This window comes from Acomys minous (genome assembly GCF_964271855.1).
Source record: "Acomys minous genome assembly, chromosome: 9".
Lineage (NCBI taxonomy): Eukaryota > Metazoa > Chordata > Mammalia > Rodentia > Muridae > Acomys > Acomys minous.
Window position 1 is genome coordinate 39930757 of NC_140490.1, and position 15624 is coordinate 39946380.

Here is a 15624-nt window from a genome sequence, read left to right on the forward strand (position 1 = left end):
AAGGGTGTTATGATGCCATTTTCTCCGACAAGGGGTTTGAATAAGGTGAGAGAAAAACCAATAAACCTGGGTGTTTCAAAAGGTGCTTTTCCTACACGCAGCCAGTAGGAGGCGCAAGGGGCTTGGACGAGAGCCCGTAGCTAGGAGGTGGTTAGGCAGCGACCCGGCTCGGGAGGGTAAGTGCCCGACCTCGCCTTCCTTCTCTTGGAGACTCAGGGCTTCTGGACTGGGTAGGGCCTCCCACCGACCCCGAGATGTCCACTCGCGTGGCCTGGGGAGGGCGTGGCCTAGGACTCCGCCCCCTTCCGCGGGCTCAAATTGCACGGCGTCCCCAGAGGCGGGGTCAGAGCGCAGCGGCGGATCCCAGCGCGGCTCCTGGAGGCCGCCGAGCAGCGGCCCAGCCGGGCACTCAGGTACCCGCGGCCACGAAGGGGTCTCGTGGAGTCCTGTGACCTTCTGAGGTGCTGGGGAGGGCGTGGGCGTTCTTGGTCTGTACCAGATTCCCGCGGCTGGCTTCGGCCGCAGCCTCCGCCCCCGCCTTCCTGCGGCGAAGTAGGGGCTGATTGGCGCCTGCGCCACCGTGTGCGATGGGGACGCGGCCAAGCGCAAGGCTGGGGCGGGAGACGAGGGGAAACCGAGTCACGTTGGCATGGGAGCATTGTGCGTGGGTGGCACCACTTTCACTTGCTTCCAGAAAGGATCCGCTCCCTGGCCACGCGTTAGGGACATGGCTCCTGTCGGTCTCCAAAGAGCCAGTACTCCGTTTTTCTTTCCCCCTTGCAGTGCCCAGGGGTCCCGCCCTGGCTGCCAGCAGCCTCAACCTGTCCCAAAATGGCTAGGACCGGCTCCAGCGGCCTCCTTCCCCACCCCTCCCCCTCATATCCCGAGCCCCTAAAGTGCTCCCTCCGCGGGCTCTCCACAGTGTCAGCTTACACGCCTTATATAGTCCGAGCAGGCTCCATCGGCGGACTGCCTGCAGGGACCCGGGGAAGGAGGGGGAGCTGGCCCCTGACTCACCCCACCGCCCTCCTGAGATTCCAGGTTAGCTTGGGCGAAGCAGTGCCAATTAACCCCACCGCCAAGCCCTGGAAGAGAAAAGAAGTTGATGTGGACTCTGCTCACCCTCCCAGTGGCAGGGGCCAGGGTGGGGAACTGACTTGTCTGTCTGTAAGAGGTCGGCCTGCCGGGAGCCCAGCCAAGCCCGACAAGATACCTGCCTCCCTGTGCCTGTGTGTGCTGAGTATCTGCCCGTGCCTTCTTGGTACCTGGCCAACCATAGTGACCAGATCTGGACCTGCCTGCCAATTCTCAGAGCGGCCACTCACTGTCTCTTCTTTCCTCCCAGGAGCTGGCACCATGGATTCCTTCAAGGTAGTGCTGGAGGGGCCAGCCCCCTGGGGCTTCCGGCTACAAGGGGGCAAGGACTTCAATGTGCCCCTCTCCATCTCTCGGGTGAGCCTAGATGGGGGGATGGACTCCCCTAGGGTCCTTGGGTGCTCAGCTTTCTAGCAAACGATGGGAGGAAACAGCAGGAGCAAGCCACGGCCAATAGGACAGTAGTATCCAGGTCCAGTGGACACTCGTTTCCAGGACTCCCACCTAGATGGATAGAGGGAGAAGAGCCCAGCTTCCCTTCTTGTTTTTTGTTTTGTTTTGTTTTTTGAGACAGGGTTTCTCTGTAATGGCTCTGGCTATCCTGGAACTCGCTCTGTATTCCAGGCTGGCCTCGAACTCACGGAGATCTGCCTGCCTCTGCCTCCCAAGTGCTGGGGTTAAAGGCATGCACCACCATCGCTTGGCTCCCCTTCTTGATTTTTGTTTTGTGTTTTTGAGACGGGGTTTCTCTGGGTAACCTTGGCTGTCCTGAACTCCCTTGGTAGACTAGGCTGGCCTTGAACTCACAGAGATCAGCTTGCCTCTGCCTCTCCTAGAGCTCAGGAAGTACAGGTTTGTGACACCACGCCCAGCCAGCCTCCCTTCTTTGACATGCATGGTCTTTGATGATGCTATTCCATGAAGCCTCGTGACCATCTGTGAGTGCCAAGGAGGAACTGATGTCTCCAAGAAGCGTGTTAGCTTGCAGGGCAGCATGTGAAGCCAGCTCCCAGGCAGGACCTAACTCTGGTTTCACTGCTGTCCTGTTTCTCCAAGTGACAGAACTTGGAGGGATGGAGGAGTTCATTTGGTTGGTCCGTGGCAGAGCAGTGATTTGAATTGAGGTATAAAATGGCTTGAACTTCCTGTAAGTTTCAGGAAACTGGTCTCTTCCCAACCTGTATGGACCTGAGTCTCAGGCTGCTGGTTCTAGACAGGCTATGGTGACCTTTGACCTTAAGTGTGCTGTGAGGCTGGCCTGTAGGATTCTTGTTCCCATTCCTCAGTCTGCCCTGGTGGGGAGGGGTGGAGCTGGGAGCTGACTCCTCCTTGTGGCAGGGGGATTGCCTTATAAGCCCAAGAATGCAGCCCAGGCTGGGATGGCCAACAGTGGCTAGTCAACAGAGCCCGAAAGGGTTGGCCTAGGTCTGGGCTCCTCAGCCCCCATTGGTGGGTCTCTCACCTGATCATCAGTCATTTGTGTCAGTAAGACTCAAAGCAAACTTTGTGCCCAGGATGGGGGAGGCCAGCCCTCCAGCTTGGTATCTCTGACTGGCCTAAGGGGTCAAAAGGGGGCAGGGACTTCCTGCCCTGACATCCGCCTGCCCAGAGAGGCCCACCCAGTCACTCACTGAGTAGGCAGGCAGCTGTTGGCAGGAAGCCCAGGGCAAGCCCAGCCCAAGGGGGCCTGAGAATTTGCAGGCCTTGCTCAGCCAGAGAGGGGTATGAAGGCTGTTTGTCTGTGTGGGAGCCGGACACGGTGGCCAGGGCAGGCAGGCAGGCGTGCAGGCCGTGTTCTTCTTCCTCGATCCTTCTCTGGAGTTGCCTTGGAATCCGATCCAACCAGCGGGATGACTAAGGGCCGCGGCCCCTTCCCCCACACATACATCCCACGTTTCCGTCCTCCCCTCTGGGAAAGTGCTGGCCAGTGTGGTGTAGTCTTTATTCTCTTCACTGGTGATGATGGCCTCTCAGATGTTGCCCATTGCGGGCACTCTGGTCCCTGGGCTCCCTAGTCAGCAGCCTTAGCGTGGTGGGTGGGGCCGCCAGCCGAGCCCTGCCCTGGAGTTGGGCCCTGATGGGTGGGGGTGGTCTCTTCTAAGTTGGACTGGCCGGCTGCTATCCCTCCCCTGACCCCAGAGTTGGGGGGGGGGGGAAGGAAGGAGGGGCTCGGGCTGGCTGAGGGCCCAGGCCTGGAAGATGAGGTAATGTCTGGGATTTGGGGGTTGGGCTGCTCAGTGGAGCTCCCAGGCTGACTCACCACACCCACAGCACTGTCCAGCCCCCTGGCTTTTCCTCTCCTTAATCTCACCAGCCACCTTTCCCGAAGGGTCCTTCCCCCTCCCCTCCCCCCTCCATCCCTGTGCTGCTTTCCTAGTTCCTCCTCTCCAGTTGCTCCTCCACACAAGACACCCCCTCCACGCACACCCCTTGGTCTTAGCCCACATCTCTCAGGAAGCAGCCTGTATAGGAGGGAGTGGCTAACCAGGTTTCCATCTATTGACTCACTGTGACTGTGAATAAATCACTTCCCATTTTGGGTGCCACTTCCCTGTCCCCATTATAAGGGATTGATTGGAGTGAAATAAAGGTGAAAGGGGCATGAAGACCCCAAACTTAGCCAACTGATGCCTCTTTTCAGACAAGGTCTGGTCCCTGAACTGTCAGTCCTCCTGCTCAGCACGCGTGAGTGTTGTGGCATTACAGGTGTACCATGCCTGGCACCCCAGAGTCTTGTTTTGTTTTCTTCCCCCAAATTTATTTATTTATTTTAATTAATTAATTAGTTTACTTATTTATTTTTGAGGCAGGGTTTCTCTATGTAGTCTTGGCTGTTCTGGAACTCACTACATAGACCAGGCTGGCCTCGAACTAAAAAAAAAAACAAAAAAAAAATCCACCTGCCTTGGCCATCTGAGTGCTTGGTGTATGCCACCCCATCTGGCGGTCCCAGAGTCTTTATGGGTGCCTTGACCTTTGACCTGCAACCTCCTGCTCAGCATAGGTGCCATATTATAGTGGAGCCTTCCAGCCAGGACCAAATCCTGGCTGCACCTCTTGCTGGCTGGATGACTTGAGTTCAGGTGTTTGGCTGTTTGTTGTTTCTGAGTGTGAACAGGGTGTATCCCCAGACTCCTCTGTAGGCGTGTTGGAAGATTCGGTGTCAATGCTAGGTGTTCTGTGAGTTGCTATTCTTAGCGAGTGTTAGCAGGTAAGGAAAGGACTCTGACTCCCCAGCTCTGTCCTCTGCTAACCTCCTCTTCAGGCACAAAATAGAACTGTCAAGTCCACCTCCCCTCCCTCCTAGAGTTGGCAGTCTCTGAGCCAAGCCCCTCTGTCCTTTACATCTCTAGAACCTCTTCCCTCTGTCTGCTTTAGGACACACTGCATTAGTTCACCTGAGGAGCCTCCTGAGGGCCTTGGGCAGCCTGCACCCCACTTTTCCAACTACCTGTGAAGTATAAATTAAGCCTGCTTTGTGTGGTGCCAGGCTCCTTGCCAGATGGTTGAGTGACCCTGTAGTGAATAGCTACCATGTCACCAGTCCTTTTGGCTTTGAGTTTGGAATTCCTGGTTTGTGTGGCAAGTGGGGCCGTGTAGTAGGGCTGGTGGAGTGGAGTGGTGGCTGCCAGCACTGGCTGATTTCTGGTAAGTGGTGAGCAATGGTCACCAAAAGTAAAAATAAAAAAAGAGTATGCAACAATACGAGTGAGAGCATATTTAAGAAGGCATTCAGTGCCTGGGGAAGGACCTAGGCCTGTAGCAGATCTCAGATATGAGATGGGACACTTAACCAAAATATAGGTGACCATGATCAACCCTATTGACCTTTGTAGTCTAGTCTCAGCAACACAGGAAGGTAGCTGTCTGTGGAGGGCAGTCTTGTGGGTGAAACAGCCTGTAGGAGGACCAACACAGACCTAAGGACCTAGCTTGCAAGCGTGGGCTCTAGCCTGAAGATGGCTGTGTGCCAACAGTGTCTGAACTGTGAGGAGAGGTCATAGAGGCGAATAAACAGATGACGGAGTAAACCAGTGGCATGGTAAATTGTACAGCTCGGGCCCATACCAATGGGGCTCTGATTGCTTGTTCCCACAGCTCACTCCTGGAGGCAAAGCTGCTCAGGCTGGCGTGGCTGTAGGAGACTGGGTGCTGAGCATCGATGGTGAGAACGCAGGGAACCTCACGCACATCGAGGCCCAGAACAAGATCCGGGCCTGTGGGGAGCGCCTCAGCCTGGGCCTTAGCAGGTAGGGGTGCTGACAGACAGAAGGCGGGTGAGGACAGTCTCTGGTCTCACCCACTGGCTGTCACTACTTTCTCTTCTCTGCCAGGGCCCAGCCTGTTCAGAGCAAACCACAGAAGGTAGGTTGTACGGGAGATACCTGGGCTGAGAAAAGGGAGGGGTTTGGACTGTGCTGACCCGCCCTCCCTGGCCCAGCCTTGGTACCCTTTCCTGGCTAAAAGCCAAGGGCAGATGCCAGCATGGGCAGGATCTGGGGAACTGAGAGTGGAGCTAGGAGCTGCCGCACGGTCTGGGCGCCACATGTGCCTGCCTGTCTGTCTGCCTGCTTCTTCCCACAAGCCTGTGCTGTGTGCGCCTACCCACCCTTGATCCCCCTCGGCCCAGAGTGGACTGAGTTCATCACTTCCAAATGGGCCCCTTGAAACTGTAGTCGCCCCTTCACCCTACCCTCTGGCCAGATGTGTAAGAGTAGAGCTGGACCTGTCACTCTTCCTGGTGGTGGTGACTCTACCCCCACCTCTGCCCACCTCCCCTGCCCCCGCCCCACCCGCCCGGCTCTGTCTCTGCCCAGGCCCTGGCCCCTCCCGCCGACCCCCCGAGGTACACTTTTGCACCAAGCGCCTCCCTCAACAAGACGGCCCGGCCCTTTGGGGCACCCCCACCCGCTGACAGCACCCCGCAGCAGAATGGGTATGTCAGCCCCTCCCCACTCACTCCTCCCTACCGTCCACGCTGTCTAAGTCCTTTCACACGCACACATAAGCTGCCCGCTACTGCTCAGTCTGTGCTGTACCCCCCCCCAGCCCCTTAACCGTGTGGCAGCAATCCCTGGCGGCCGGGTGGGGCTGCGGGCACAGAGCCCCACCTAAGGCTGGTGCTCTTCCACAGGCCCCGCCCTCCTGGGCAGCCTGGGGTTGGGGTGTGGTCTTGGGGCAGCTAAAAGTCTCACACACTCATTGCTACCTCGCCTCCCTCTCCACTGCTCTGATTTCCCCATCTTCTCCGGTGTCTGTCCCTTTATTTGTCTATCTGTCTATTTCCTTCACAGGTGCAGACCCCTGACAAGTCAGTGAGCCCCCTCTTCCTGTCACTTTTTTCCTTCCTTTTGGCACTCTGGGTGGTAGCCCCTCCCTACCCTGGCTGCCCTCCTGCCCTCTCTAGTTTACCTACCCAGGAGAGCCCTTTGCCTCGTCCTCCTCACCCTTCCCCTCTCTCAGCTGCCACCGTAACCCGTGCACATCACATCCCGGGAGGGGCTGCCCCTGGTGCCCTCACAACTAGAGGTTCTGAGCTACGGCCCTTCCCACAGACAGTTGCTCAGACAGCTGGCCCCCGATGCCAGCAAGCAGCGGCTGATGGAGAACACCGAAGACTGGCGGCCACGGCCAGGGACAGGCCAATCCCGCTCCTTCCGCATCCTTGCCCACCTCACGGGCACAGAGTTCAGTAAGTGCCGAGCCAGGTCAGGGCGGACTCTCCTGGCCTCAGCCAAAGCCTGACTTGGCCAAGACTCAAGGCTAGGGTGATCCTTGTTTCTCTTGGTCAATGCCTGCTTCTGTCCTCTCAGTGCAAGACCCGGATGAGGAATGCATGAAGAAGTCAAGGTAAACAGCTCGGGCACTAGCCCCTCTCCCTAACCTCCCGCTCTCTCCTCTCCAGCCATCACCTTGCATCTGCTCCTGGCCCTTCCCAGCCAGAGCTTGCTTCTCTCCCTTCCTCCTTTCCTTCCCTTCATCCTCCCTGCCTCCCTTCCATCTCTCCTCCCTTTCACTTCCTCCTCCTCTCTCTCTGCCCCTCAGGGAAAAGTATGTCCTGGAGCTACAGAGCCCACGCTATACACGCCTCCGGGACTGGCACCACCAGCGCTCTGCCCACGTGCTCAACGTGCAGTCATAGCCTGGCCCTTTCCAGCCTGCTGCACTCTGCTTGCTTTTCTCTGTCACTCCCTTCCAGGGCATCCCATTGGTGCCTCCAACTTCTGCCTACCGCTCTCATGTCCCTGGCCTGAACCTCCTACTGGCCTGGCCCTGGCAGCCCGCCTGGCGCAGGGCCTTCCTTCTTAGCCCTGTGGTGCTGTTATCTGCCGGGTCTGCACTGCCTTGAGCACGGAAATAAACATTCTCAGCCCTGCTTCCTTTGCCTGTCTTCTATCTTTTGGGTCTGGTTATGTTTTGGGTACGGGGTGCTAAATGGTTTAGACTTGGTGTGGGTCCTGCAGTCGGCTTCTCGGTGGGAGGGAGTACCTAACTAAGATGGCTCTGCCTTACCCGTGGTTCTCCTAGAGAAAGGAGACCCAAAGCCTGCCCTAGGAGCCCTGCTTCCACAGTAGCAGACCAGATAGCTGTAACCTGCTTAGGGAAAGGCCCCCTTCCCACCCTGCCCCGGAGGGACCTGGAATCCATCCCAGTAATTGTCATACGCTCAGCATCGCCCATGGGGCCAGCACAACTCAAGTTAGGGGGTGGGACCATGCCCAGGGCCTCAGCCAGGCAGGGCCTTGAATGGCAGATCTTGCAGCCAGGTACCCAGGACAGAAGCCCCAGCCCCAGCCTCAACTGTACCCCAGGAACCCTGGCCTGGTAAGACAGTGGGCTTGGGTCTGAAGAAGGGTGGGCAGCCTCCGTGGACTTAGGGGCGGTGGGCTTTTGTAGGCCACCCTGGGCACTACCCTCTGCCCTTTGGGCTTCCTGAGCACCCCTCTGGGTCCTTTGGCTGTCAGGCCCCACTGCCCCCAGCCCCACCAGCCGCCCACCCTGGGCCGTGGACCCTGCATTCGCTGAGCGCTACGCCCCAGACAGAACGAGCACAGTGCTGACCCGGCACAGCCAGCCAGCCACACCCACGCCGCTGCAGAACCGCACCTCCATAGTGCAGGCCGCAGCTGGAGGGGGTACAGGAGTGGGCAGCAACAATGGCAAAACTCCCGTATGCCACCAGTGCCACAAGGTCATCCGGTGAGTGCTCCCTGCTAAATGCTGATCTCTCCTGCCCCTGCAGCCTGGCCCTGGCCCATCTTACCTGCCTATTCTACGTCAGCTCAGCTGCTACTCTGAGAGAAGTAAGGATTTGGTTGAAGCAGAGAGAGATCTAGCCCAGATCCTCAGATCTTTAAAATTACTGTTTTTTTTTTTTTTATACATATGGGTGTTTAGCCTGGATGTGTATCTGTGCACCACTTGCATGCTGGTGCCGATGGAAGCCAGGAAAGTGTGTTGGATTCTCCAGGAATTGGATGGAGTTAAAGATGGCTGTGAGCCTTAATGTGGGTGCTGAGAATCAAACCTGGGCCCTGTACAAGAGCAGCCGGTGCTCCGTCTCAGCTGCTGAGCCTTCTCTGCAGCCCCCAATCCTCAGGTTCTTAATCCTGTACTTCCTCCCGTGCCCATACCAGTCTACAGCAGCGAGAGCAGTGAGGTGCCAGCGGCACCCTGAAGCTGTGTCTGTCACTTTGCCACTCTCTGAATAAGGAAAGCCCCGCCCCCCCTGCTGCCTTCTCCTTGTGCTGGGTCTCCGCTAAGCCTCCGCTCTCTGAGCCCGTAGGCCACAGGGACCTCTCTCTGTCCACTGCTCCCTAGAACCCAGCCAGGTCGCACAGCCCCTCAGATTCAGATTCTGGAACCTTTCTAATTGTTGGCCCTGGCCTGCCTTTGTCTGCCATCAGGCAGATGATTCGTAAGACGTCCTCTCCTTTTTGAAACTCCTGTTTAATCCAAGACCTGCAGGCCCCTGCTCAGGCCAAATGGACCAGGCAGGCAGGACATAGTGTTCTCCAGGGCCTTTTGAGGTGTTCATCTTTACACTGGGCAGGAGTTTCTCAGGGGTGTCTTGTTAGACTCAAGCCATCAATTCTCACCCAAACCAGGGACCAGAACCGCCCCCATCATCAAGAAAGTATACGTTTGGTCCATCTGTCTATGACCTCCTCCTGGAGCCCCTACCTCATTTGCATATATCCCCTCTCCCTGCAGGGGCCGCTACCTGGTAGCACTGGGCCACGCATACCACCCCGAGGAATTTGTGTGCAGCCAGTGTGGGAAGGTTCTGGAAGAGGGTGGCTTCTTTGAGGAGAAGGGGGCGATCTTCTGCCCCTCCTGCTATGATGTACGCTATGCACCCAGCTGTGCCAAATGCAAGAAGAAGATCGCTGGAGTGAGTGGGGCTGGCAGGTGGGCAGGCGGGCAGGCGGGCAGGCGGGCAGGCAGGAAAGGGAGCGCCGAGCCTGTCCGCGTTGTTCAGTAGTGTTCAGCCACTGTCAGATGTGGAGCTCTCAGGAGGAAATCACCAGGATCCTAAACAGTGGAGAATATGGTTCCATTTTCTGTACAAACAGCCTCATTAGGTGAGGCGGCATTTGCTTCTAATCTCAGCCCTTGGGAAGCAGAGCCAGGGGGATCCTGAGTAACAGGCCAGCCTGGGTTACATACACAATGAGACTCTGCCGGAAAATAAACAAAAGCCAAAAACAGGCTGGAGAGATGGCTCAGTGGCTAAGAGCACTGGCTGCTCTTGCACAGGACCCAGGTTCAATTCCCAGCACCCACATGACTGCTCGCAACTGCCTGTAACTACAGTTCTAGGGGATCTGACACCCTGAATCCAATGCACATGAAACAGAATTTAAAACAAAACAAAACAAAACAAAAAACAAAAAAAACCTCACAGCATGTCTTTAAAAAAAAAAAATCTAATGCTGGCCTGACTTTATTCAGGCAAAATGCTCTTTTTTTCCCCCCCCTGTTTTTTTGTCATGGGGTTTCTGTGTATAACCCTGGTTGTCCTGGAATTTGGTGTGTGGCCCAGGTTGGCCCAAACTCACAGCAATCCTCCTGCCTCTACCTTCCAAGTGCTGGGATTAAAAATGTGTGCCACCACTACCCTTCTAGCCAGGATACTCTTAAAAGACCAACCCTTTTGTGTGTGTGTACACACACCACATTCATGCCTGGTGCTCTCAGAAGTCAGAAGGCGGCGTTATCCCCTGAATTGGAGTTACAGATCTGCCACATGAGTGCTAGAAACGGAACACAGGTGCGCTACAAGAACAACAGGCGATCTTAATAGCTGAGCCACCTTTCCAGCCGTAAAGACTGAACTCTTATTCAAAGGAAGCTTAAACAAGCAGAGAGAGTCAGCTCCAATAACTGGGGCGCCGATTGCAGGCACAGCCAAGCCTCGGCACCGTGGTACCCGGAGTTTGCCTCCTCTGTTTTTAACCTTTGTTGGCTTCGTTCATTCCCAGCATGGCTCTTGGCTGGAAAATGGTACTCCAGGGTGTCTGATGTCAGGCAGGCAGGAGGTGCAGGCAGGAGAGGGAAGAGGCAGATAGCATTCCTTAGGGTGAGCGCAGTGTGCTAGGGAGCCGAGCCCAGGGCCTTGCGCTGCAAGGTTTTCCATCCGAACCCAAAAGATACAAACTGGCTTCCGTTATCCGCTAGAACTGCTGTCTGTCTGCCGTGGGCCACATGGGACGTGGGAACACCCTGTGTGCTGGTTACGCTAGCTGGCCATGGGGGGGGGGAGGGTCGCTTCCAGGACCCCAGCGATGCTGGTGCTCAAGTTCTTCACTTAGAGTGGCGCCAGCCCATCTCTAGAGTATCTGTGACCCGCAGTAAAGTAGGAAGGGCTGTTGTACTGTGTTGCTTAGGGAGTAGTGACAAGAACAAGGCGTCCACATCTGTTCAGTACAGGCACAAGTATTGTCCAAGTACTGTTGATTCATTACTGATCAAAGCCGCAGATGCAGGGCCTGAGGGTTCTGAGGGCCACTTGGGCTTTAGCTCTCGAGCTGAGCTTGCAGCTGCTGGAAGAAGTAAAGGGCATTTGCAGAGCCATGGGCAGCCAGTCCAGCGCCCACTGCTTCTAGTTGACAAAGCCGAGACTCTGGAAGATAAGTGACTTGGCGGTACTCCTGGGTGGAAAGGCAGAAATTGACACTGAAACATCGGGTGTAAACCGTGTCCTTCTCTCAGGGGCTAAACCCAGATCCTAGCCCAACCGGGTTTCTCTGTGCTCACTGGGCCACCGTCCAGGGCTGGGCTTGGGGCTTCTTCATCTGTGTACGTAGCAAGGGTTCAAACCTGACTTGGGCATGGCTGCCCAGAGCTTTGATTTGTAGACCAGGCTGGCCTTGAACTCACAAAGATCCACCTGCCTCTGCCTCCCTAAATGCTGAGATGAAAGGTGTATGCCACCACACCTGGCTTTTTTCTTTCTTTTTTGAATTTATTTTATGCTCATTGGTTTTTTGCCTGCATGTATGTCTGTGTGAGGGTGTTAGATCTTGGAGTTACAGACAGTTGTGAGCTGCCATGTGGGTACTGGGAATTGAACCCAGGTCCTTTGGAAGAGTAGTCAGTGCTCTTAACCGTTGAGCCATCTCTCCAGCCCTCTTTTTTTGTTTTTTTTTAGGGCTTCTCTTTGTAGCCTTCGCTGTCCTGGACTCTTTTTGTAGACCAGGCTGACCTTGAACTCACAGAGATCCACCTGCCTCTGCCTCTTGAGAGCTGGGGTTAAAGATGTGTGCCCACCATGTCTAGCTTAACTTTTTAATTGAATGAGTGCACATGTCGGTGGAAGGCAGGTGAATGTGTGAGGTCTCTTGGAGCTGGAGTTACAGGTTACCTAAAATGGGCGCTGGAAAGTCTCCTTCAAAGGGGGTGCATCCATCTCTCCAGTCCCAGGGACACCTTTTATTCTGTTAGTTCATTCATTCATTCACTCACTCCCTCATTCATTCGTTCACTGTTGTTGAGACAGGGTTTCTCTGTGTAGCCCTGGTTGTCCCGGAACTTACTCTGTAGGTCAGGCTGGCCTGGAACTCACAGAGATCTGCCTGCCTCTGCCTCCCAAGTGCAGGGACTACAGGCGAGCGCCACTGTGGCCGGCCAAGGACACCTTTCTTGCTACCCACCTTTCTTCCTCTCAGGCCAGGCCTCCCACAGCTCTATATCCTCATCCTGCTTCCCTGGGTGTGCACTCTGAGCCTAGAGCAGGTCTGTTTGCTTTAAGCACTGTGCAGGAGGTGGTCAGTAAACACTTGAACAAGTGCATGGACGTGGCCGTAAGAGCAAGGCAAACACACAAGTGGGGATTCCCTCAGAAGGGTGTGGGCAGCAGTGTGGCTTGTGTCACAGGCAGCACCTGAGACAGGTGTGAGATAAGACAGGAGAAGTTTGAACTTTAGAAAGCTTCTGTTGGGGTGGTGGCAAGGGTGGAGCTACAGCCAGGATCATCCCAGAGCTAAGGTATACCCTGAAATTACGTCTGGCACGGCCACACTTGTATTTTTGAGTCAGTAAGCATCATTTACAAATCTGGGCTAGGTTAGCTCAGTGGTAGAGTGCTTGCCTAGCACACATGAGGGCCTAGATTTTTGTCTCAGGCACCAAGAAAACCATAAGGTTTCAACCTAGGCCATTCAGAGTGAGACAGGCTCCACTGGGCCACCAAATACCCCACCTGGCCCTTACAAGAACCTAGGTTCCTGATTGCAAACCTGGGCTGTAAACAGCCCAACAAGGGTGGGTTAAGGCACTCGGTTCTCCAAGATAGGTAGCCGTGCTTTACAAGAGGATAAAGCTGCTGCCAGGTGCCCCTCCTGAGCCTCTCCTTCCTCCAGTGGAGCCAGGTTCATGGAGGACCGAGTGGGTTAGGTACAGTTGGAACAGATCCATTCGTAGGGCAATTAATACTTTATGTCTTCCACATTGAGGAAGGTTGGGACAGATCCATCTGTAGGGCAGATGATGCTTTATGTCTTGCGCATCGAGGAAGGAAGGGGGTAGAGACTGACAGTAAGCAGTCTGGATGTTCGCGAAGTCAGTGCTGCAGGACAGAGGAGAGGCCCCTCGAGTGGGGCATAGGGGAGGCGGCTTGAAGTATTCGCTGCTGTCAGACTGGGCCTTGTAGAGAAAGTGACAGTTATACAGAACTTAAGTCATGGGTTGGAGCTGGGCGTGGTGGCACACGACTTTAATCCCAGCACTCGGGAGGCAGAGGCAGGTGGATCGATGTGAGTTCGAGGCCAGCCTGGTCTACAAAGCGGGTCCAGGACAGCCAAAGCTACACAGAGAGAGACCCTGTCTCGAAAAACTAAAAAAAAAAAAAAAAAAAAAAAAAGTCATGGGTTGGGAGAGGTGGAGAGGTGCTGTGCAGGCAGGGTAGTTGGGGCGTGTCTGGTGTGGCAGGGTGAACATGTAAGTGAGAGGAAGGAACAAGGCAGGCCAGGTGACTGCTGGGTCCTGCACAGGGCTTGGCCTCTTTTTTTTTTTTAATATTTATTTATTTATTATTATGTATACACTGCTCTGCCTGCATGTACACCTGCAGGCCAGACAAGACATCAGATCACATTATAGATGGTTGTGAGCCACCATGTGGTTGCTGGGAATTGAACTCAAGGACGTCTGGAGGAGCAGTCGGTGCCCTTAACCTCTCAGCCATCTCTCCAGCCTGGCTTGGCCTCTTTTAAAGACAGGATCTTTTGTCTTTTTTTGTTTGTTTGTTTTTCAAGACAGGGTCTCTCTGTGTATCCTTGGCTGTCCTGGACTTACTTTGTAGACCAGGCTGGCCTCGAGCTCACAGTGATCCCCCTGCCTCTGCCTCTGCCTCTGCCTCCTGAGTGCTGGGATTAAAGGCGTGAGCCACCATGCCCTGGCCAAGACAGAATCTTTTGTTTGTTTTGGTTTTTTAGTTTTTCCCAGAGAGAGGGTTTCTCTGTGTAACAGTTCTGGACCCCCCTGGAGCTCGCTTCGTAGAGCAGGCTGGCCTCAAACTCAGAGACTTGCCTGCCTCTGCCTCCCAAGTGCTGGGATTAAAGCCATGCGCTGCTGCCACCCCGCTTAAAGACAGGATCTTAGTAAGTTATGTAGGCCAAGTGTGAACTCTGTACCCAGAGGCCTTTTACCTTTCACCTGGCTGGAAGTGTTTCCAAGGTGGACCCTTCGGTGCTTACTGTGAGGGAGGAGAGTTTTGAGTCAAACACGGCAGCACACACCCGAAAACTCAGCACTCGGGAAGTGGAGACAGAAGCACCGGGTTCATAGCCAGCCAGGGCTACATGAGACTATCTCCAAAAAAAAAAAAAAGGAGATTTTTGGCCTGAACAGATGGAGGGATGATTGACTGGGAGGAGCAGGTTTGGATAGGGAGTCTGGGAGCTGTTTGAAATCTGCAAATCTGAGACCTAATACATAGAGACCTTTGGAGTTGGCAGTGGGGCTCTGGGAACTGCACATATGTAGACTGAGTATTTTACAGCAGTGGGAGGGCCCACGCCAGCTTTCCTGTGCTCTTGGGAGTGGGCTGAAGCTGACAGCGACTGTGGCCTCTTCCAGGAGATCATGCACGCCCTGAAGATGACCTGGCATGTGCACTGCTTTACCTGTGCCGCCTGCAAAACGCCTATCCGCAACAGAGCGTTTTATATGGAGGAAGGAGCCCCCTACTGCGAGCGAGGTACACGGAAGCCTTGAGCATGGCAAGGAGGGCCTGGGCGGGGCTGGGGGGCCGGGTGTGAAGAGAGACCCTACTTTCCGTCCCCATCGCCAGACTACGAGAAGATGTTCGGCACAAAATGCCGAGGCTGTGACTTCAAGATTGACGCCGGAGACCGCTTCCTGGAAGCGCTGGGCTTCAGCTGGCATGACACTTGCTTTGTCTGCGCAGTAAGCACCTCCCTGCCGCCCCCCCCCACACACCCTCTGTTCCTCACCTCCCCGCTCCCAGCTCCTGCTCATGGGTGTAGGAGAGCTTGGGGAAAGACCTCTCCCATTCTCCCAAGCCCCATGTGACCGGACCGTCATTGTCCCTAGATATGTCAGATCAACCTGGAAGGAAAGACCTTCTACTCCAAGAAGGACAAGCCCTTGTGCAAGAGCCATGCCTTCTCCCACGTATGAGTGCCTCCCACATGCTACTGCCACCCCGCCCACCCCACCCGAAGGGTGGAAAAATCTAGAGTGATCACCCTTAGCATTTGTGGGGAGGGCTGGCAGTAGTTGCCCCAGCCCCAACTCCTGGCCGGATCCTGGGGTTCCCTGAGGCCTGTCTCACCCTATTCACAACCCCCCTTCCCACACTTCCTCCACCACCATCGCTCACTGGTGCTGGCCATGCCAGGCTGGGTTCACTTCCGTGCCACAATAAACTTGTATCTAGCTGTGTTCTGTGTGCCTCCCCACTTTTCATCTGGAACAGTGGGGCTGGGGTCAGGGAAGGAGGGTGGGGAGTTTAAGACGGTTCTTGGGGCTGAGCCTCTTCCTAGTCCTCCTGGGGATGTGGAA

General features: G+C 55.4%; 1 protein-coding gene across 6 annotated transcripts; it reads left to right on the forward strand.

The window, feature by feature from the left end:
- Positions 1-283: 283 nt before the first annotated feature.
- On the forward strand, positions 284-15503 carry PDLIM7 (PDZ and LIM domain 7). Of its 6 annotated transcripts, none has more exons than XM_084795787.1 (14): positions 284-413; positions 1346-1452; positions 5194-5345; positions 5430-5460; positions 5913-6031; positions 6390-6410; positions 6651-6787; positions 6909-6945; positions 7859-7920; positions 8061-8295; positions 9310-9490; positions 14677-14797; positions 14891-15006; positions 15154-15503. In XM_084795787.1, exons 2-14 carry the CDS (start codon positions 1357-1359, stop codon positions 15238-15240), a joined length of 1395 nt encoding a protein of 464 aa, XP_084651913.1. In that variant the 5' UTR covers positions 284-413; positions 1346-1356; the 3' UTR covers positions 15241-15503. The 6 variants fall into 6 exon arrangements, with proteins under 6 accessions (XP_084651913.1, XP_084651914.1, XP_084651916.1 ...); XM_084795789.1 differs by having other exon boundaries at positions 339-413; positions 1346-1371; XM_084795788.1 differs by lacking the exon at positions 6390-6410.
- The last annotated feature ends 121 nt before the right edge of the window (positions 15504-15624 follow it).